General features: G+C 47.4%; 1 protein-coding gene across 1 annotated transcript in view; it reads right to left on the reverse strand.

The window, feature by feature from the left end:
* The window catches only part of BFSP1 (beaded filament structural protein 1), a 38228-nt gene that overhangs the window by 9410 nt on the left and 5425 nt on the right, over window positions 1-23393 (reverse strand). The window contains exons 2-5 of the mRNA XM_087445645.1: window positions 23152-23212; window positions 12853-12948; window positions 10721-10813; window positions 6324-6431 (exon numbers count right to left, since the gene is read on the reverse strand). Coding sequence (XP_087301771.1) covers window positions 6324-6431; window positions 10721-10813; window positions 12853-12948; window positions 23152-23212 — 358 coding nt within the window. The remainder of the gene's footprint in view (window positions 1-6323; window positions 6432-10720; window positions 10814-12852; window positions 12949-23151; window positions 23213-23393) is intronic.

The raw sequence follows: 23393 nt of genomic DNA on the forward strand, positions 1-23393 counted from the left end.
GCTGGCGGGTTTGGGGCCCCGCGCAGAGGCCAGCTCAGCCTGGTGTCCGAGGGGCAGCAGGGAAGGCATGCAAGGTAAACACAACCGCCTTTGATCAAAGCTTCGCTTTCTCCATGTGTAGGAAAGACCTGGTGCCCGAAGCACCCAGACTTAAAAGTGTGTCTGTTCCACAAACAAAGGTCAAGGAAAAAAAAGAGATCGAGGGGAACCCACAGGTTAAGAGACTTAGGAGACAGAGACCAATGACAATATACAGAGCTTATTTGGATCCCAATTCAAACAAACTTCAACGAAAGAAATTGTGCAAACAGCTACACACTGATTCCATTTACGTGACAATCGGAAAAGACAAAACCAGAGGGACAGAAAACAGATGGTGGTGGCCAGGGGCTGGGGTGAGGTGGGGGGGGGTGCCGCTGGCCACAAAGGGGCAGCACAGGGGGAATCTGGGGAGACGGGGCTGTCCTGTGTCTGACTGTGGGGTGGTCAGGGCACTGCATGCATTTGTAACACGGACGTACTGTGCACTGAAAAGGGTGAAATTTACTGCATGCAAGTATCACCTCAGTTAAAAAAATTATGAGACAATTGGGAATTGGATAACTGACTGGACATGTGATGATATTAAAGAATTACCATTAATTTTTAAAGCTGGGTTAATGGTCTTGCATTCTGTAAAGAGAGCCCTCATCTTTTAGAGAGACAGGTTGAAATATTGCTGGATAAGATGATATGGTGTCCAGGATTACTTCAGACTTACAGGGCGGGAGTGGGTGGGGGTATAGGTGATGTAAGAGGGGCCACGTGTGGGAGGATGGGGACAGGAGGGCTCATGAGACTATTCTCTCACATCTATGTATGGTTGAAATGTTCCAGAATAAAGAGCAAAAGAAAAGATTATGTATGAAAAGAATCTATTGCCCCTTTAGTTATGGGCTCCCCAGTCAGAGCAGGAGTAACGGTTTGTGCTGGCGAGTTCTAATGTGGATCAACCCACCAGCCTCACAACAACCTTTGGAGGAGGGGCTGTTATTATTCTCACTTTACAGATGAGGAAACTGAGGCACACAGGCCAAGTGACTTGCCCATAAACACCACAGCAGGATTCAAACCCACCTGTACAGGGTTTGAGATGCTTCCTGAAACCACAGACCCTCCTGCCTCAGCCTCCTCCCAGCTGCAGGCAAGCAGTGCGTGTGCGTGCGCACACGTACACACACGCACGCACTCCAGGGCCCCCATCCCCATATATCAACAGGCAAGCACCACTGGCCTGTTCTCACTGAAGACACAGGGGACTCAGTGTGGCCCCCACACAGACCCCTCCCTGAGCATTTTCACTTAGCAAATGTTTAAACCATGAATAGGATAGCAAAGGGTTGTCACAAATTGGGAAATCAGAAACTAGGAAAAAGTCATCTATAATCTTTGGGCCCTATGGGGCAAGGATGATCTTTCTTACATCTCAGGAGTTGGTGGCTGGCTGGTCAGTGGCTGTCCTCTGAGGGACCCTGTGGGGGGATCGCCTGCCCTGGGAGGAGGCTCCATGGATGACTTTAGGCGCCTTCCAACCTCTGACTGGCGTGGTGCTCTGCGTGATTCTGCCTGAGTCAGCCAAGATTCCATAGCAGCCAGTGAAGTGCTGACCAGGTTTACAAAACTGGACTGATGTCTGCATCAATGTGGGGTTTATAGCTCAGTAATGTAAACTACTCATCAGAAGGAGGGGTGTTCAGGAAAAAGAATGAGCCCCACTTTCACCAGCTTAACAGGGGCTAACGAGATGTCTCTGATGTGAGCGACCCCGGCACCAGCCTTGCTGTTGGAAAATGAGACACGGACCCTCTAGGAGCCCACGGTCCAGCAGGGGTGGTGGCTCTGTCACAGAGACATGCCCAGGGCATCATGGAGCACACGGAGAGGCCCTGGGGTGCTGGGGGATGGCAGAGAAGGCTTCCAGGAAGAGGTGGGCCGGCCCTGGGTATTGAAGAAGGAAACGGATTTCTAGAAAAGGGAGAAGAGATAAGCAAAGGGGCAGGTGCTGGGAACTGCAGAGGGGGTCAGGAGAGGAAGAGGAGAAGAGAGAGCAGCCCACAGACAGCCCCAGGGTGCTGGAGGAGAGCACCTGAGTGGATACTGGAGCGAGAGGCAGGTGGAAGGCGTGGGCCGTGTGGCAACTTGAACTTCATCCTGAGCCAGGGCAACTGTTCTGTTTCTTCTTGGGCCTTTTACACTGTCTGGTTTATAGTTGCGTCCCCACTGCTGGGAGCACTGAGGGCAGGAGCCACACATGCTCTGCTCAGCACTCCCGGAGCCTCACGTGGGGCTCGGCAGGAAGGAGTGAATGAAAGTGTTCAAGCACAGCCACAGCCTTGCCTTTGCACAGCACGGGTCCACGGGGACCCAGCACCTCACAGTGAGCCCACTGGAGGGGGGCCTCCTGCCTCAGTCTCTCAGGCCCCCAGACTCCTTTGGGTGGAAAGTCTTTTTTTAAAAAGGAAACAGAAGAAATCACACGTCCTTCACTAATTACAGACTGTCTCTCCAAAATCTACCACTAGATGGTGCTAAGTGACTTTAATGAGAAATGATACCTGGGAGGGTCACACTGCAATTAATACGACTTTTTCCACGTTCCCGTCACAGAAACTCTGTCAATGCAATTTAGGAAGACAGAAGTGCCTGTACTTTCTCTTCCACCTTTAAGAAGGGCCATCCCCAGGGGCCTCAGGCGTGGTCTATGTCTGGCTTCAAAGCAGGGGCCACCAGCTCCAATCTCGGGTGTTATTCCTTCCATCCTGTGCACTAGTGTTCTCAAACTTGAGCCCGTGGACCCTCCTGGAGGGCTTGTTAAAAGAGACGGTTGGGCCCCACCCCAGAGTTCCTGATGCAGTAGATCTGGGATGGGTCCGTGAATGCGCATTTCTGACAAGTTCCCAGGTGATGCTGATGCTGCCCGTTCAGGGGCCCCACCCTGAGGACCCTGCTATGGAGGGTTCTGGAAGCATCAAATGCCCTAACCATAAGCAGAACCAGCTGCCACAGCCCTGCCAGGCAGGAGCCCTCAGACTACAAAGAGCTCTTCCTCCCTCGTCCCCCCCCTCCCCCGGACCCCAATCATAGCACTGGCCCTGCTGAGGGACTAGGCTGCCCAATCTCCCTTGGAGCACTCAGCTTAGCTACTCCATTGGAAAGCCATTAAAACCCTTTAAAAATCAGCAAAAGGCCAGCCATGAATATCTCACGAATAAGGCTGGGGAGGGCCCAAGCCAGCAACTTAGGTGAACCAGAAATAGAACATTCTGACCCAACCTGGGATCCACCCTATAACAGGGTTCTCAAAGTATAGTTCCTGGACCAGCAGCAGTATCTGGAAGTTTAGAAATGCAAATTCTTGGGCCACACTCCAGACCTACAGAGTCACAAACTCATGGGTGGGCCCAGCCATATCTGTGTTTTAATTAAAGCTAATGAGGTAGAATTTTGGTCCTCATGACCTTTGCCTCCTAACATTGCATGCACGAATATGTTACATTCATTACACAGCAAAGGAATTCTGCAGATGTAATTAAGGTTCTGAATCAGGGGGATTTTTCTAGATTATTCCTAATCACATGAGGCTTAAAAGCAAAAGAAGTCAGAGAGGTTAGAGGCACAGAAGGATCTGATGCACCTCTGGCTTTCAAGATGGAGGGGGCCATACGCCAAGGAACGTGGGCAGCCTCTAGAACAGCTCCGGGCCAACAGCCAGCAAAGAAATGGGGTCCTCGGTCCTACCTGCACACAGGTGAATCCTGCCAACAACCTGAATGAGAATGGAAGCACTCTCCCCCAAGAGCCTCCAGGTAAGGGGGACCCACGCTGGCCGACACCTTTTCTTCAGCCCTGAGAGACCCCAAGCAGAGAAACCAACCGCGCCCGCCCAGACTGCTAACCTATGGGACCACGAGATAACCGTGCTGTTTTAAGCCCCCACATTTGTGGTAATTCATTATGGCAACAGGAGAAAACTAAGACAACTTATGTTTCATTAGACCCACTGCCAGATTTTATTTAATATAAGCCCATATATTATAATATAGGAAATGATTTGGTACTATTTTGAAAACTGTTTCAATATAATTGGTTTCCTTTTAATTGTATGTACTTTATTTTATGCCTTTAACAACATTTTTCTGAGAGAGGGTCCAGAGTGCCAAGAGGAGGGGGGGACACAGCAGAGAAGAGAAGGTCAAGGCCCCTGATTTAGAGAGACAGCGACAGCAGAGGGAGCCTAGGAAGTCTTTCTGCAGCAACTATGGGTAGGGACAGGTGGCCAACCACACAGTTTTATTCTACATTCTCAGAAACTGGGTTCATCCTTTATGAAATGCCTTATTTTTATATTCAACAAATACACATATGTACACAGAGGGGCAAACATCCTTTTTGCCCTGGAACTGCAATTTACCACATCGGAAGGGGCTCTTTCCTCTTTTCTCAGTACCTGGGGCAGTGTTTTTCAACCTTAACACCAGGGCCACAGGAAAAGCCACATTTTACACTGTAAACCATACACATCATACAACTATGTATGTGTGTGTGCACACATATTTGAATAAATATATATTTAAATATACATACATACTTAAATATACATACATATATACATACATATTTAACATACACACATACATATTTAAAATACAGGTTTCACAAAACAAATCCTACCTTTTTACTTGCCACGCACTCTGTCTTGTGTTATTGATTTCTTCTTTTTTAATACCAGTCGATACTGGTGAATTCATTTTACAACCCAGTAATGAGTTGTAACTGGTGGTTTGGAAAACACTGTTTTTAGGACCATGACTGATCTTGCATCCACTTCCCCAATCTCACACACACACACACACACGCATATACATATATACACATACGCACATACACACACATACCATACACACGTGCACATATACACAATACACATATATACACACACAAACATACACACATATACACACACACACACACACACACACACACACACACCCTCCTCTGTCCTTTCAGGGCCTCAGAGTGAACCCCACGCTACCAAGTCACCAAAATGGTGCACCTGGCCCCTGAGCCATGGTTCCGCACACAAGAAGGAGGAGCTTGAAGGGCAGTACTCCATTTCTCGAGCTGTGATCTTTACCTCAGGAGACAATCACCAGACCCTGGTTTGCTTTCCAGCGGCTGCTGCCGGTTGCTCTGCAGTGACAGGTTTGTGCGGTGCATGGTGGGGTGGGAACTAGGATGTCTGGACTCTAAGGTCCCAAAATGAGATCCAAGGTCTGGAGGACACTGAATACCTATAAAAGGCACCACATCTCGTTGTGGCTGTAAAATGTTTTTGATTTTGTAGGCATTGGTGGGATAGAGACACATAATATATAAATTGGGTTTTATATATCAGACTCTAGAGAGTCAAATATTTTTAATTTTTGTTCTCTTGTCCCTTATGTGTACTTGTAAAACCAAATATCAATTTACTTTTGGATTTGGGAAATGCAGCTACACAGAGTATGAAGGTAAAGTATTTAGCCCAACGTCCCCATCAGCAGGGTCAGGTGTATGGTGACGAGAAAAAGAAAACTGAAAGGAATCAAGGGAGTGAACCTCGAAGCTCATTAACCAAGAAGGAAGCCACGGAAACAGGATTGAGCTTTTCTGCTGAGTTTAGTCTTCAAAGAAGACTCACCAAAAAAAGAGGGGCTGGGGAGGATGGAAATGTGAGCTTTATGCTAACAAATTCTGAGCAGAGGCTAACACTGCCACAACCCCTCCTTCCCAGGTCTGTAATCAGATTCCAAAGGAGAGATATTAGGTCATGAGAAGAGAAACAGGAAGCACAGATTTGAGCAAGCATAGGATAAAAATCCCACATGTGTCCGCCTCTTCTTATTTTTAAAAACAAGTTTAAACTGGGCAACACAGATCAATTAAGAGAAGGCGGGACAGTCTTACGCTTGGAGGAGGGCACAAGGGCAACCTCCAAGGGGCCAGGAATTAGCGTGACCCACTGTCCCTGTTTTCCCAGGACTTTTCCAGTCTGGGCATGAGAGTCCTGTGTCCTGGGAAACCCTCAGAGCAGGACAGCTGGTCACCCTACTCAGTGCATCTTATTTCTGGCTTGGAGCACTGGGCACACAGGTGTCTTGAGTTTGTGTGAATTCACCGAGTTGGATACCTGTGCGCTTCTCTGCATGCACGTGACACCTGAATAAAATGTGTTGACCACCTGATGCACATGTGTGGTGTGAGTTCCCCACAGCGAGTAGTGGACAGGAGGGTGCGGGGCGTACCTGGGCCTGCAGCTCGGCTCTCTGTGCCTGGAGGAAGGAGACCATCTCCCGGCCCTCCTCCAGCTGACTCTGCAGGGCGGCGGCCTCCCGTTCTGTCAAGAGCTTCTCCTGCACAAAGAAGGCCAGACTCAGCACTCACACATGCTTGACATTCGAGGAAACCCAAAGAGGAAAGCGTCAGAGAAGGTGTGGGGCCTGTTACGTTCTCCATGTTTGTATCCTCCTCTAATTCATATGCTGAAGCCCTAACCCCCAATGGGACGGTAAGAGGAGGTAGGGCCCTTGGAAGGTGATTAAGTTTAGATAAGGTCATGAGGGTGGGGGCCCCGTGGTGGGATTAGTGTCCTTATAAGAAGAGGAAGAGACACCAGAGTGCACTCTCTCTCTCTCTCTCTCTCTCTCTCTCTCTAAGCATGCACCAAGGAGAGGCCATGTGAGCACACAGTGAGAAGGTGGCTGTCCACAAGCCAAGAAGTGGGCCCTCACCAGGAACCAAATTTGCCAGCAGATCTGGCACTTCCAGCCTCCAGAACTGTGAGAAATAAATGTGTGCTGTTTGAGCTTCCCAGTCTGTGATGTTTGTTACAGCAGCCCGAGGTGACTGAGAGAGGCCCACAGGGGCCACTCCAAATGCCTCTTCACTCTGCCTTCAAAGTCTGAACCATAAATGCCATGAGTGTGAAGCACGGAGACCGAGCGTCAGGAGACCCGTGTTTAGAGCTGGTTGTGCCACGGACTGGCAGAGACCCTGGACAAGGCACCTTCCCTTCTGTCAAAAGGAAAACTCAGAATGCAGACTCTCACTGGGTTCTATTCTGTGTCCATGCGCATGGCACACTCAGTCTGAGCCCAAGGCATCAACCACGCTAAGACATCGCTGCTGCTCAGAGAGGAGCACTGGGCTCCAAAGAGTGAAAGGGAGGCAGGGGCCCTGGTGAGGGAGCTGCATCACCCTATCAACACTCCACGGAAACTCCTGGAAGGAGATCCCCCTCCACCTCTCCACACTCTGCTGAGCGGGTGCCCTTCTCCAACCGTCCTCTTCCCTGTCTATCCAAAAACATCCACATCACTGCAGAGAAGCCTGACTGCTCAGAGTAACGCCTCTGACGTGGAGCACGCTGCCTCCCGGCCGGGCAAAGTCAAAGCACAGCATGTGCCCCCGGCGCCCATGCTCAAGGCCACACGTGCAAGGCTCTCCAACACCTGCAAAGTGGCTGGAGCGACAACACAGACACAGAGACAGCTAGAGCAGGACAGACGTGCAGAAAGGGAGGAAGCGTGGGTCCAGGTCCCATGGTCTGACCATGGAGAAGGCGGGACTTGAGAGAGGTGTAACTGCAGAAGGTCCCCCTCGACTGTGTGTGTTTATTCTTGTTTCCTGGTGCATGGAGACGTGCATTCTCTCGGTCTCTCTCTGTGTCTCTCAGTGTCTGTTTCTCTCTGTTTCCATCTTCTTTGTTTCTCTGTGTCTCAGTCCCCATCTCCTTGCTCCAAAGACACAGACAAGGGGGTGGCTGGGAGCAGAAGGGGTACCAGTCTATGGAGGATGTGCAAATATGCCACACTTCGCAAATTCTAGACCTGCAGCCTCAGGATGGAGGCAGACACAGTGCAAACACATTATACCCTCTCCCCACTAGGGCCCTGCCTGCTTGTCTAGTCCCCTCTCTCCTCACTGCCCAGCTCCTCTTCATCTTATGTCCCTCCTCACGCCTGCCCACGGGGTGTCTCTGGCAAAGCCTCACACAGATACTTATTGAAGAGGAGGGAAGACAGCCCTGCAGCTGTCAGCTGGTAGCTGGCAGTAACCGCCAGGCCATGACGCTCCCTACCTATAAACCTATAAACGATGCCATGCCCAACATCCGAAGATGTCACTCTGGGGCCATGGGGGAATGAGACAGAAACAAGACCGCTCTATAATAGTGTCTGAGCTCAGACCAAAAGACCACTGTGCAACCACAAAAATGGCCAAACGTCCACTCCCCAGACTAACACAAATGATGCTGCTTAATTATCAAGTAACAGCGTTAGCCGCACTCCATCCCTCTGCCTCCCAGAAACAAATCAGGATGCTCAGTCACAGGACCAGCCCCCTCCTGAGCGCACTCAACCCAGCGCAGGGCCCCGCCTACCTGACCGCTCCTCCAAGATTACCTAACATAGGCTCCAATCCCATCACTCGTCCCTCCTCCCTGAGACGCCCTGCGAGTCTCCACAGCGCGCACCCTCCCCTGCTGCAGTGAATAATAAACCTAGCTTTATTTGACCACAGGTGTGTCCCCAGTGGCCTCCGGCTAGAGGGCACTGACAGTATACTTTACTGACACACTACCAGTTGACCTGTGTTCCTAGGGAGCAATGCTAATTATATCCTCATTTGTGCAAAGGTGACTGACACAATTTTTAGCACAGGAAACAAACCTGAAAGTGACCGTCTAACCAGTACACAGAATTTTTAAGCTAAGGTTAATAAAGAATGTGATGCTTTCTCAACTGTGCTTCTCCATCTTTAAGATGCACACGAATCCCAGGGGTTCTGGCTGAAATGCAGATTCTGACTCTGTGGGTCTGCTGGAGGTTGGCGAGAGGGTCTGCATTTCTAACCAGCTCCTAGCGATGCTCAGGATCACTGACGACCCTTGCTGCTATCAAAACAAATCCAGACAGTCTCTATATTCTCACAACTCTGAAGAATTTTGTTACAAGGGAACAGATGATATGATTTAAAAAGTGTGCTCTGATGTAAAACACCTTTGAATTGGAGGAAAAAATGAGTTTTCAAAATAAAAATAAGGCATCTGGAGAGAAATCCCTGACAAAGAAAATTAAGGCTTTAAAAACAGTTATTTTAGGCCTTTGCAGCAGCCTCAGGTGCACCAGTTAAGGAGAGCCGGCACGTGAAATGGTCACTGGTGGGCAATTTAGAGGAAAATATCTTCATGAAGGCCAAAAAAGGCAACTTTCCTACTGCTTAGATGTTACTTGGCAGTGTTCAGAAGTGTCTTCAAAAGCAAATTTGGGGATTTCTTTAGCTTTGATATAAAAAAATTAAGTTAGGGCCAGCCCTGATGGCCTAGTGGTTCAAGTTCAGCGCTCTCACCCCTTCCGTGGCCTGGGTTGGGTTCCCGGGCATGGAACCATGTGGTAGCAGCTCACATAGAAGAACTAGAAGGACTTACAACTAGCATATACAACTATGCACTGGGGCTTTGGGGAGGAAAAAAAATTAGGTTAAAACAAAACGAAAACCTCCAGCAGCAGCCACGCTAGCCCACTGTTTCTGCAGGTGGCTGATTAGTTGACCTGGGGCACGGCCTGGGCTGACCTCTAAGGCAATTCCAAGTGTCCCCAGGGTTGAGAACCACTGTCCTAAGTCATCCTGCAGAAAAACCCAGATTCTTTTCAGTTGCCCAGTCCACCAAACCCTGGAGCAGCTTACCACAGCCTCTGGAGAAGGGACACAATGACATTTTGTTTCAATCTGCTTCCCTTTCAGTTTATTTTTACACGTATCGTACTATACATCACAAAATCCCATAAAACACATTAGGAAAAACCTATGACAATATCCTGTTGAACAGCTAGAGAGCTAAGTGAAGAAGGAACGTGAAACATTATATTAGGAATAATGTTTTACATCTAAATTCCCATTTTAAAAAAATCAGTTTCAATAATCTCTATCTTTTCCCAATAGTTTTCACGCCACAAACTCACATAATCATTAGCAGAGCCCAACCTTGAAAATATAGTCACTAATTGTCTGACGCTCTCTGTATTCAAAAGTTATGGTCAAATTGATAAGGAGAATAAGAAAACAAACAACCCAACTAAAAAACGGGCAAAAGACTTGAGCAGATACTTCAACAAAGAAGATACATGTGGGCGGCAAATAAGCACATGAAAAGATGCTCAACATCACTAGTCATGAGGCGATGCGAGTTAAAACCACAGTGAGACACACAACATATCTATCAGAACAGCAAAAAGCAAAAACAAAATAAAAACCCGACAGGCCCAGTGCTGGCACAAAGGCGACAGGACCTCGCACGCATTGCCGGTGGGCATGCAGCGACGCCACACGGCTCTGGGAAACAGTCGGGCAGTTTCCTATAAACTATGCAAGGAAGAAGAGCCGGAAATTCTCAAGAGGAAATACCTAAGAAAATGGTCACGAACACAGTTTACATCTGCAGGTGTCTCAGTACCAGCGTTCACAGTCCGAGGGAAAGAACAGAAGAGCACCCTTCACGTGGGAGAGGGAAGAGTTACCCACCGCGCTCCCTGCAGTCTGACCTGACGCCTTCCCCGGGGTCTCTGGTAACTAGGCCCACGGGGCTGCACGAAGAATCTCCGGATGTGGTTGCCCTGCAGGCCTGGGACCCAGTTCTTACCTCCCTCATCCCACTCGTAATGGCGGATACGTGGGGAGTGGTCTGGACAATCTGCTGCAGGATGCTGACATAGGTCTGAATTTCCAGAAGATTCTGTTGGAGCAAGGAAAGCATTCTTGTTAACACCTGAGCTGCCCGAGTTTTTCCCTCCAGTACTAGGGGACCCCAGGGATAAATGCTTTCACATGTTTCACCGCCACAAATAGGACAGACCGTGATCTGTGCAAGGGGCACTTTATGTCTCCTAATCTTTACAAGAACAACGGGGCAGATGAATAAACTGAGGCTTGGTTTATTTCACCATGCCCCGTCAGTTACATGGATACTTTGCTGCTGTCTTCATAGAGCCCTGGATGGCAGAAGTATGAGAGAAAAGCGGAGATGGGGACAAAAGAGGCCCGGGGGGGTACAAAGGACCGTTACTGACACCAGAACAGCGCAGTGCTTCAAGGATGGGCCTGGACTAAATCACTTACTAGCTGTACATGGCCTCCGGCAAGCTATTTAAACCTCCTAAAACTCAGGCTCTTCTATAAAAGAGGGATAACAATCTAGAGGGGGTGCCCGATCCCCCTTACCAGCAGAGCACCTGCGCCCAGCTCTGAGCATGAGGACTGATAACACAGAACAGCTGCCCTCTCTCCAGAGCACTGCCCTCAGCCAGCCAATGGCCACCTTGTCCAGGAAGCCACGCAACTGCCCCCAATCCCACCTCATGCCCAACCCAAGCCAGTGACACCCTGGCACAGGAACACCAAAGACCAACCCTCTTACCTCAAGGTGGGACCTTGATCCATGCTCCAGAGCCCCCTGGGATCAGGCTGAGGCTGGACTCCACCTGAGCCCACACCCTTGCTCAGTGCCTCCCCATGCATCCTGCTTCCCCTCTCCCAACCTCCGCTTCTCCTGAGAGCTCTCCACTAACAGCAATCCCACAAAAATCACCACCTGAGCTCTGCTGATGGGGAACCTGGCCTGAGACAATATCTCATGAGGCTGCTGTTGGGATCCAATGAGATCATGCGTGGAAGCTTCATAGTGTGAGCTCTCCTTCTTCTTCTTCTTCTAAATGGCCTTGAAGAATGCTTTGAGCTGCTTAGAAACTGCCCCTCGGGCACTGCTCCCAGGACTCCCGCAAAGCACAGCAGAGGCCAGAAGGCAGGTGGGGAGGAGGAAACAGGCCCACATGAGAGGAGGCTCCTGAATGCCGTGTTCTCACAATTAACCGGCTCAGAGGCAGTGCTAAAAAATTACATTTTTTGCATCTTCTGCATTTTCAGAGCTGAAACAGTTGACAGGCTGTAACTTAATCAAGACAGATCTATGTAAAATCCCTTTGTGAACTGCAATGTACTGTAGGGGAGGAAGAACTATTCCCCTACCCTCTAGGTCCTTCTGGCTGGTCTAAGAATTAAATTGACATGAGATAGAATAACAGGAGAAAATCAAACAAATTTAATAACATGTACACATGGGAGAAATCCAGGAAAACTGAGTAACTCACCAAAATGGTGGAAGGCACTACCTTAAATACCATCTTCAGCTAAGAACAAAGGAAGATGTTAGGGGTACTGGTTTGGGACTTCAGAGGGGAGGAAGATAATTTACAAGATGAAAAAGCAAATGTTTGGTAAACAAATGTTTGCTGAGCCATCTATAGACAATGAGAACTCTGATCAAATGGGTTGTGCTAGGTTCCTCCCTGTCTACCACACCTAGTTCATAGTATACTCGAGTTCTCTGTGGTAATAACTCCTTCCTGGGACAGGCCTTCTATCTGAAATTCTTTTAGGCAGTTATGGGGAGGGTCAAAGTTTCCTTCTGAGACTTTGTTCTTAAAAATAATCAAGCCAAAGACACACATTTTGGGTGGCAAATTCTGATCCGCCTCAGTACCACACAGATATCAGCTCCCAACACCCCCAAGACCCACCATTGCCTCCTCCTCTAAACACGTGTGGCCCACCAACTGCTGTCCAGCAACCGACCCATTGCCCACGTGGTTCAAGGGCAATGCACACAAAAGTATACCACTCCAACCATCTCATTTTTCAGCCACCAGTGCCCTGGACTTGTCTGACCAAACCCAAACTGGGTTTTCCAGGACAAGGGCTTCAGAAGGTCATGGTTACCTTTTTGTACCTGTCCTTCGCTGCACTGATATCATCCTGCAGAAACTGGGCTTCGATCTGAAGGTGCAGGTTATGCAGTAAGGCTTCATCGGCTTCCTGCAACGAGAAAGAGTCACACATCCCACTCTGCTGGGCCGCACAGTGGAGGCATCGCGCATGGGTGTGAAGTTCGCCAGGTGTCTGAACACACGGACCGCCTGGGGTCTTATTAAAACGCAGATTCTTGCTCAGTAGGTCTGGGAGGCAGTCTGAGATTCTGCATTTCTAGCAAGGCACTGGGTTAGCCCATTGGACCTGGTCTAGAATGGTGGTTTTCAACCGGGGGGTGAGTTTGCCCTCAAGGGGACATTTGGCGATGTCTGGAGACATTTTTAATTGTCACCACTTGAGGGGTGGGGTGCCAGTACTGGCATCTAGTGGGTGGAGGCCAGGTATGCTGCTCAACATCCTACAATACACAGGACAGCCCCACACACCAAAGAACTCTCCAGTCCAAAATGTCAATAGAGCCATGGTTGAGAAACCTTGATCTAGAAAGATCAAGGAGAAAGTCAGGGCATATTTACATACCAATAATCTTAAAATTTAAATTACATCTATATTTGTTCTATATCTCCTCATCAGTGACTTGAGTTTCTAAGACTAAGAATAGTTTTCCCTTAACAGTGAACACTTCATTTTAATAATTTTCTCCCCAAGACTGTTGACACTTACCTTGAGACCATGTATCTTTAATACAAAATGCATGTTTTAGAATGATTGTTGTGAAGAGCGTTTGTTCCTTTAAAGTTGGAAACGACATTTATGACAGAAGGTTGAATGTTCTCACCAAATCTTTTGATAATTCACGACTTTTATCTCATGGATCTTGTTTGGATAAACCAAATAGATTGAAGAACTGTTTGTGCTCTTAATAAGACAGTGCTGTGATGACTGGATTTGACTTAAATACTCCAGCGGCCCAGTGTGCGATTACAGGTGCGCGTTACTGGGGTTCAGGGGGCTTGTCACCCTCCTGAGACACCTCTGCCACCCACACGTGCCAATACCTGAGGCCTTGCGAAGTGAATTGTTACTGATTTACTAATAACATGTTAAAAAGCATGATGAATGTTAGCAATGGTCTCTCATTAATAAAGGTGGATACGTGGTTTGCTACAATATTGAAGACACTTTCCCCCCACTGTGTGTACAGAGTTAAGACAGGTATGTGGACTGGCCAAGATACTTTGAGACATTCCCAAGGTTCCAGGGAGGCCCTTGGCCTGCACTCTTAGGAAAGGCACTCGATTCCTTAATCGTTCCTGTAACAGACCACTGGTGTAGGAAGATACATGATCATCTGACACTGACAGTCAGGACATCAGAATTCTGACTCTATTCTATCACCCGCCTTGAATGAGCTGTTCATGCAAAGTGCTGCCTTAGCACCTAAACGTCAGAGAGTTAGGACTTCGTGGAGCCCAGAGGACAGGCTGTACAAACTTTGGGGCCTGCATCAGAATAAATGCTTATTTAAGAATTATATGACAGTGTGAATTTGGTCTGAAACTTCAGCAGGATTGTTGAGGAGCAGCTAACACTCACTCAACTCAAACTTCTGAAGCTATCTTATCTACCAAAAAGAACTTAGACTTTATCTTAAAGAATTTAAGAGTTACACAAGATCAAATTGGTCACTTTGCAACCGTTGGGAATGTATCTTAAAGCATTCCTTCTGCATAGGTTTATGCAAGTAAAAATTAAATAAGTTATTCTAATATAGCATTGTCCAAGTCTCAGGCATAATTTTAAATTTTCTAGTAGCGACATTAAATAAAATTAAAAGAAATGGGTGGAAGTAATTTTAATAATATATTTTATTTCACCCAATATACCCAAAATCTTATCATTTCATCATGTAATCAATATTTTAAAAGTTACTAATAAGATATTTTACATTTTTTTTTTCTGGCTAGGTCTTTGAAACCTCGTGTGTCTTTTACACTTATAACACATCACAATTTGAACGCTCTGCGTTTCAGTCGCTCCACAGCCACATGTGGCTAGTGGTTCCCCAGCTGGCCAGTACAACTCCAGAGGATTGATTTTAGGCACAATGGAGCATCTCATCCTTCCTCCACGTCTCCTCCAGGGTTCTGCTCCAGGGTGAATCCCACCAGTCTCCCTATCCTCTAGTTTCTGGTTAACAAATCCTTTCCTCTGAAGACTCTGAAATCTCTTCCTGGGTACTAGGGATGCCAACATGGGGTGACCAGGAGTGAAACCTGAGACAGAAGGAGGGAAGGACGCCAAGGCCCAGAGCTAGTTCCTTGCCCATGGCCCCTGGACTCTCCTGCCTGCTCTCTCAGAGGCTCTGCTGACTTCCCAGCCCTGGAGCTGGGTCTCTGCTGCCTCCAGCACCACCACCCATTGGGAGAAGCAAGAGAGTGTGGGAAAATCTCTCCCTTCAAGAGACCCACACATGGTGTGAAGTTTGTTTTTTCTGGTTTTCTTGAGGAATATTAGCCCTGAGCTAACATCTATTGTCAACTCTCCTCTTTTTGCTGAGGAACACTGGCCCTGAGCTAACACCAGTGCCCATTTTCCTCTACTTTATATGGGACACCACCACAGCACGGCTTGATGAGCAGTGCATAGGTCCACACCCGGGATCTGAACCTGCGAACCCTGGGCCACCGAAGCAGAGCACATGAACTTAACCGCTACATCACCGGGCCTGCCCCATTGTTTTTTTTTTAATCAGAAGTAAAAGAATGAACCAAATTACACAAAGGAATGCATCTTTCCAGGTACAGGGCTCCAAACTGAACTAAACGTGAAATCTAACCATGGGTGTTTAGCTTCTGGGCTTATTCTTTTGATTAATGAATTAATCAGTTGCTGACTTTTGATGAGCTCTGCCTTCAGTTTACCATTCTGGGGGCTTAATGAAGGGTCCTCAGATCCTGTGCACAGGGACAGTTACGCGAGTTCAATGAAAACTCAAGAGCACTGTTTCTTCTTTCAGAAGACAGACGCTGCCCATCCCTGGGAGATGGAATCTTATTGATGCACTTGTGCGAATAAGGCATTAATTCCCCAGGGAAGGTGGGCAGATCCCTTGGAGGTCCTGGTGTCTGGCTTTCTGAATTACCCAGAATTATCACATAAGCCTGGTTAAGCCCCTTCAGGAGAGAAATGGTGGTGAAAAGAAAGCCTGGGTGTCTTTCAAGCAACGAGAAATGGCTGAGGAACCAGAAAGATCCAGGGTAATTCATAGAACCCAAAGGAAAAACAGCCAGGCCTCAGGAATGACAGAAACCAGGGCAGTCCCAGGAATCTAAGCAGCAGGAGTTAAGGGTGCTGCCCTCAGAATGACCTAGCTCCAAACGAATTCATCTCTGGGCCTCAGGAGTCACATTTCTGGGAGAGAGCTGTGATTGGCCAACATGAGTCACATGACTGTCATCTTGCTTGACAGTCCTACCAGGACAACACTGACGGGAAGGAAAATCCAAGTGTTCAGGGACACAGCCTCCCTCCCTTCAGGCACAGTGGTTCCTGTGGAAGTGATTCTCAACCCTGGGGATGAAACACCCCTTAGAAGGGCATGGCTAAATCTGGGGCAAGGTGAGGGAGTACCAGGTGAGGACCTGAGCCAGGCCCTCTGGATATTTTCCACCTTCCCCACCCCCTCACACCCCTCTTAAGACTGCTGAAAATGGGGTGGGGTGGAGAATTCCCAAACATCTTAATTTTTACCAAAAATTCATCCACAATTGACACACAATTACTGGAGCTGAAGAAATGGAAATAGGGTTTCAAGGACCTTTTGTGTTATTATTTATAAAGCGACCAAACACTGAGAATTTTAGAAATTTAGAAATAGAAGGGACCCTAAAGGCCATTGGTCCTCAACCTTTTTAAGCCACACATGTTATCCTTCAAATGAAATATCCCAGGGAAGCCAATGTATAGAGGCAAAGCAGAGATGCTCTTCTTGAAAGACATGATGGGCGGACAGGCACCCCCATCCACCCAGCAACCCTCCTCCCTCAGAGATCCTTCAAGGAACTCTATGGAACCTGAGGCTCTGCCAAATGCAGCTCAGAAACTAGAGCCTCCCCTTACAGATGGGAGGCTGAGGTCAGACGGATCCAGTGGGTCGTTCAGCTAGTTAATGGAGGTTAATGGAAGACAATGGGACTGGCATCTGTCTCGGGCTTCTACTAGTCAAGAGTTGAGTGCTGAGTCCTGATCTCATCCCAAAAGCTGCCTGCCATTCTTCCCCCACCTCCCTCTCAGGATCGTGCCAAAATAACCACTCTTAGGTCACATCAGCCAAGCCTTTAAAAACGCTCATGGTGATAATAAAAGGCCAGCCAATATTTGTTCTTAAAAGAGAGATTAACCAGATGCTTCCGCAAGCGCATTTTCTTGTTTTGAAGACAATCATGTGATAAACTGCCCGGGAAAACTCCCAAAGGTGAGTAGGTGCCACTGGAATGTGCAGTTGCTGATACGTTGAGAAGAATTCATTTGAAAGTGTTTTCTTTTGTTTGTAGCAGAACTCAGAAATGTGTAGACGCATGTGTTTTTATTATGCTTTGGATGCTGTCAGCTGCATTTTCAAAAGCTCACCAGCAGAAGCATCTAGATTTTTCCAAATCGAGACTCTAGGTCAATAGTGTAACTTTAGAAAACATTCAAACCGTGATATTGTCTATGTTTTAGATCTAGGCTGGTTGTTCTCAAAAAGTGTGGTCCCTGGACCACACCACCTGGGAAATAATTAGAAATGTAAACTATCTGGTAGATTCCAGACCCACTGGATCAAAATTTCTGGGGTCAGGGTCTAGGAATCCGTGTTTTAAAACGCCCTCCAGGTGATGCTGATGCACACTGAAGGTTCAGAACCCCTGGTCCAAACCACTGAGAAAGGAACCAGAGAAATAACTAGAGTCCAATGTACCCTTGAAAAATCAGCCTTGCCAACCCATTCACAGAGATACTAGAAATCCATTAAAAAACTCAACTGTTTTATCTACACTCCACCCCAAATCCAACCTCCTAGCAGCCCAACTCAAAAAATAACCCAACCAAAAAAACCAACTGCTAAAGATTAGTATTCAAAGTTCATGAAGATTTCCAGTTAATTAGGGTTTAATTTAAAAACACTTGAATCTTGGATGTCAAAAACCTTTCCAAAATTTTAGGGTCGCTTTCCTTCCAGGTGCTAAGGCTGGCCTGGAGGAAGGTGCTGGGGGTGTTCTACCACCCCACACCCTCTCCCTGCCCACAGCTGCATTTTCCTGCCTCTGCTCTCTCCCTCTGCACTCTTCCTCACTCCTCCTCTGCCCTTCTGTTCTTTGGGCCTCCCCATCTTCAGCCTCATCCTACACTCCTCCTTCCCAGTTCCCTCGTCTTCTCCAGAAGTTTATTTCCAGTCTCAGAGGAATTCTCGGGCATATGAAGGCTTGTAGCCCAAAGGCGAAGCTTCACGCCCACGCTGTCATCCTAAACTCCCTTGCCTCTTGCTCTTTTCCAGATGTGTTTAAGATACACAAATCACATGCAAAAGCACCTGCGGCAGCTTTAAGTATTTCTTAAAATTGTTTTTAAGTGAAAGCATTTGAGTAGAACCTATATCATTTTAAAATTGTGGGGATTTTAAAGGCAAAAAGAGAAACAAAAGTCTGCTCCTTACAGTTTTCTTAGGATAAGCAACCTCAGGAATTATTGGGACCAATAACCATCTCTATCTATCTATCTGTCTGTCTGTCTGTCTGTCTATCTATCTATCTATCATGAGTCCTAGAGGTTAGCCAAACCCAAATATTTAAAAGTCATCAGGAATTCTTGCTATATCAAAAGTCTTAAAATCTGAACAACTTTGGCCATAGTATCTAAGTACAGTCGTCCTTGGTATCCAGGGGGGGGTTGGTTCCAGGACCCCCTCAGATACCAAAATCCGAGGATGCTCAAGTCTCTTATATACAATGGTGTAGTATTTGTATATAACCTATGCACATCCTCCCATATACTTTAAATCATCTCTAGATTACTTAAAATACCTAATACAATGTAAATGCGAAGTAAATAGTTGTTATACTGTCCTGTTTAGGGAATAATGACCAGGAAAAAAGTCTGTACACGTTCAGTACAGATGCAACCATCGTAGGCCTTTCCACCCACGGTTGGTTGAATCTGGGGATGCAGAATCCATGGATATGGAGGATCAACTGTAGTATGTTGAGGAATTTATTTCGTTTCAAAGCGCACAGCACAGAGTGGCTTGCTTTAGCTTATTTGGTTGTTAAAAATACAGGAGGTCTGTTCTGGAGATTTACACGGGCAGTATTAATAGTAATCAGTCCTGTCACATACACTGTGATATTTTCCAAGCAAGATTCAAAGACTGGGTCAATGATTTCCACTGTATCCCATTCCCATGGCCACACTCAGGGATGATTCTTTCCATGACACCAAAGGAAATGGACACTGAGAATGCGTTGACAGTCAAAATGTTATTGATCTGATATACGTAGACATTCAAAGATTTATTAACCAAAATCATGACCAGCCAACAAGACATGAATTCTACTCTTCCATTTTCACTCTTTCTTCTCACATGATCATCTCAATGACAGAGAACAAGAAGGTCCAGCCTCCACCTGGCTGACCCCTTGAAGGGCGGTCTTAGTTTGAGTTCCCCCAAGGCAAAGATTGGGTACACGTCCTTTATTTGAGAGGTGATTCCGAGAAGCACTGGAAGGGGAGGGGGAGGTGATACATGGAAGGGAAAAAAGCTAATATAGGTGTGTAATGAGCAGGTTCTCACCGTGGACAACCGGGGCTCAGTCCTGCTGGGGACCCTCTGAGAGACTGTGGAACTCACCTCTGAATTGTTGCTACGAGGGATGCGCCAGCTGAGGGACTCATCCACTCATCCTCATCCTCCTGTTCCTCAGTGGCCAAGGGTTGCTCCTGAGGTGCTAACGCCCACACCTCTGGACTGTGCCTCCTCTGGATCACACATGTCCCCACAGCCAGAGACATGCAGGAAACCGCCAGCGTGCTCAGCGTGTCTGATGCCCTTGTGGGTGGCCCCGGGGATATGGACAGGGCACCAACATCAAGTGCTAAGGGGCCATCTTTCCCCAGGCCTGGCTTTGTGTCTGTCTCCTGAGAGACAGAGATTCCCTGACTATCCCTGGGAGGTGGAGAATGAGGCATGAACACAAAAGACCCCGACTCCTGTCTAGATCTGCCACAGACGGGCTGTGGGGCTCTGAAGTCATTTAACCTCCCCAAGGGTGAGTTTCCTCACCAGCAAAGAGAGGGGGTTGGAGTGGGTCATTTCTGGGGGGAAAATAAATAACCACAAAGCTGTTCCGAGGCTCCCCCTAGCTAGTGCACGGATTTCCCCAACTCCCTGCATTTGTGAGCTTTGTTCGTGATTTCTGCTATATCCCAAGTTTCGCTTGTACTATTATTCATCCTGTATTTTTCTTCAAATTGATTATTTTTACTTACATGTATTTAAAAAGGAACTTTTCATGTCACCTTCTATAGAGAAAAGGTAATCATAAAAATAAATTCACAACTATTAAAAAGTTGTTCCTGGGGCTGGCCCAGTGGCGTAGTGGTTAAGTTGGCGCACTCCGCTCCAGTGGCCCAGGGTTCGCGGGTTCGGATCCCAGGCGCAGACCTACGCACTGCTTGTCAAGCCATGCTGTGGCAGCCGTCCCACATATAAAGTAGAGGAAGATGGGCACAGATGTTAGCGCAGGGCCACTCTTCCTCAGCAAAAAGAGGAGGATTGGCAATGGATGTTAGGTCAGGGCTAATCTTCCTCACCAAAAAAAAAAATAGTTGCTCCTCCCAGCACCAGCTAAATCATCTTCCACTCCACCAGGGCTATGCATCCCACACTCTGGAAAAAACAAAGCTGGCACTGGTTACATCAAGTGCCCTCCAATAATAACCGTGACAGGCAAGTCACATACGTCATTATGTCATTTAATTCTCATGATGCACGTAGACAGACATCTGCGCCTATGGTGGTGGGAAGTGTCACTGTACCCCATTTCACAGATGAAGCAGCTGAGCCTCAGCGAGATGAGGCAATTCACCCAAAGCCTCACAGATACTCAGCAGTAGCGTGAAGGGTCCCATTAACAGGCTATACTCCTTTTTTGGACTGCACAGCTTACTGTGGGCGGAAGTGTCCTTCCCTGGACCCAGGGAACAGCCATGCCTATGCCCTGTGCTGGCCCATTTTCTTGGTAGCATCTTTCCCTAGAATCTTCGTAACGTTCTCGCAGGGCTGATATTTCAGTCCTGCGCACTCTATGTCATCATACACATGAAGGTGTTACAGCTGTGTTCTTTAGAGGGGTGAAATGGTGGGATGCCTTTCCTTATTTTTCATTATCTCTACTTTCTTATTTTTTTACTGAGAATACTATTGCTTTGTAAGAGAAACACAACAGAAGGTTTCAGCTTGTTTTCTACCAACGGTAAAAAGATGGACTACATTCTTTCTTCTTCTTCTTTGAGGAGTGCCCAAGATGGCACTGCACGAGTGACAACCTTAGAGGTTAAGTCCAGAGAGAGCCCTGCTTGCTGTGAAGAAAAATACTCACCAAGCAAAACGTGGTGGTGTTGGGGAGGGGCTGAACTGGCATCTAAGTGAAGAGTGTCAGGTACCTATGTCCCTGAAGGCAGTGCTCTGTGGGCAAGATCCCAGGCGGCCCCATCTGGCAGCCTGGGATCACCACCAAAAACAAGAATGGGGATGAACTACAAGAGTCAGTAGAATACCTGGGTGATGCTGGATGCTAATAAGACTCAAATCACAGCTGAGACCTCCAACAGGCTTGTGGTCATTGCAACCCAATCCAATACAGGCCAATCATTGAGCCCGTGTGCTTGGGGCTCTCGTGAAGCACACGCTCATTGGGGTGCTCATATGTTCCAGCTGGCCTGAGAAAGTCCCAGTTTCTATCAATCAACCTGCATATTATTGACAGCACCTCCTTTCACGGTGTCCTGGTTTGGACAACACATTATATGCTCACAGAGAGAAGGGCACAGAAGTATCAAGTGGCAGGTAACATAGACAAAGCAAAATTCAGTTTCCCAAGATTGTAGTTCTGACTTTCCCACCAACCAGCAGAATAATCCTAGATAACTGAGGTTGGACAGGGAAAGGCAACATCCTGAGCCAACCCTGACTGTCCGAAGTGCCTCCCTGGAGTTCCATGTGGAGAAAATCCTAAGACCACATCTGGGCACAGCAGAGAAGGGGGGGGCTATGTTTTATCAGCAATTCTGATGAGGTTCTGTCTGTGAAAGGGAGGGAGAGGGGGAAGGCAGCCACGTGCCCCGAGGAAGCAACTCTTCAATTAAACAGTCTCCATGGGTCCTTCCACTCAGACATTTGAGCTCTGAAATGATCAGCTATTTGCCATCCCTGGTTTTGTCCAACCTCTGTGGTCCAGGATTATTCTGCTATTTGGTAGTCGAGACTGCCTGGCCAAAGCAGAAAATCCAGTCTGTTAGAATGATGATGGAGGATCTGAAGAAGGAAACTACCCCTGCAGAGAACAACTCCACATGACCTCTGCAGGAGGCTCTCCAGCAAGAAGCTAAGAAGCCCTGGTGCCCCCCACCTGATTACTTTTCATGCTCGGAGAGTGAGGAGCTTGAGGGAAAAGGAAATGTCTTCCTCTGTTCTCTTGAGAGTTTTCCTGTGGAACACTAATCTCAAGACTCTTAGCCAACAGGATGGAGGTATCATTGCATCCAGACAACCACTGCTCAAAGTTTGATGTTTGATGTGTGGGATCAATACGTTAGAATGACAAAGCAACAGCTGGTCACTGCAACGCTGGCACATCTTAATAGTCTAGCGCAACCAATAAATTGAACAGTCTACAGTTTGCTCATGAGACCCTGCATCTTGTGATAGAGGAGTGTATGTCTGGGGTGTGATTTCACTCACAAAGATTTAGTTGAAAGTCGAAGTCAAGAAAGAGATTGACGAGGAAGATGGACACAGATGTTAGCCCAGGGCCAGTCTTCCTCAGCAAATAAAAAAAAAAGGGAGAGAGAGAGAGAGAAAGAGGAGGATTGGCAGATGTTAGCTCAGGGCCAATCTTCCTCACAAAAAAAAAAAGGAAGAGATTGACAGCAAAAGAAATGGGTGGGTCCTGACATAACACAAAGAGGAGGTGTGCCAAACAACCATTCCGGTCATTCAGGTCAATCCTGTCATTACTCTACTCAAGCCCAAGGATGCACTCGGCTCACCTTGTTAAGCCGTTCGAGCATTTCTTTCAGCAGCAGTTGACATTCACATTCATTTTCATACCTGCAAATTGACACATAAGTGAGAGTCAGGCAGCTTCTGTGATTCCATACGTGTTGATCACACAATCAGCATTCAATTTAATCCAAGATGAGTACTACGCCCTCTCTTTAAGGAGAGATTTGTCATTTTAAAGCAGGAGCTAACACTGCATTTCTGAGCTCACTGCTTCCCAACCTTTTTC

Source organism: Ceratotherium simum, chromosome 21 (genome assembly GCF_057802395.1).
Source record: "Ceratotherium simum simum isolate JZ-2026a chromosome 21, ASM5780239v1, whole genome shotgun sequence".
In the NCBI taxonomy this organism is placed as follows: domain Eukaryota; kingdom Metazoa; phylum Chordata; class Mammalia; order Perissodactyla; family Rhinocerotidae; genus Ceratotherium; species Ceratotherium simum.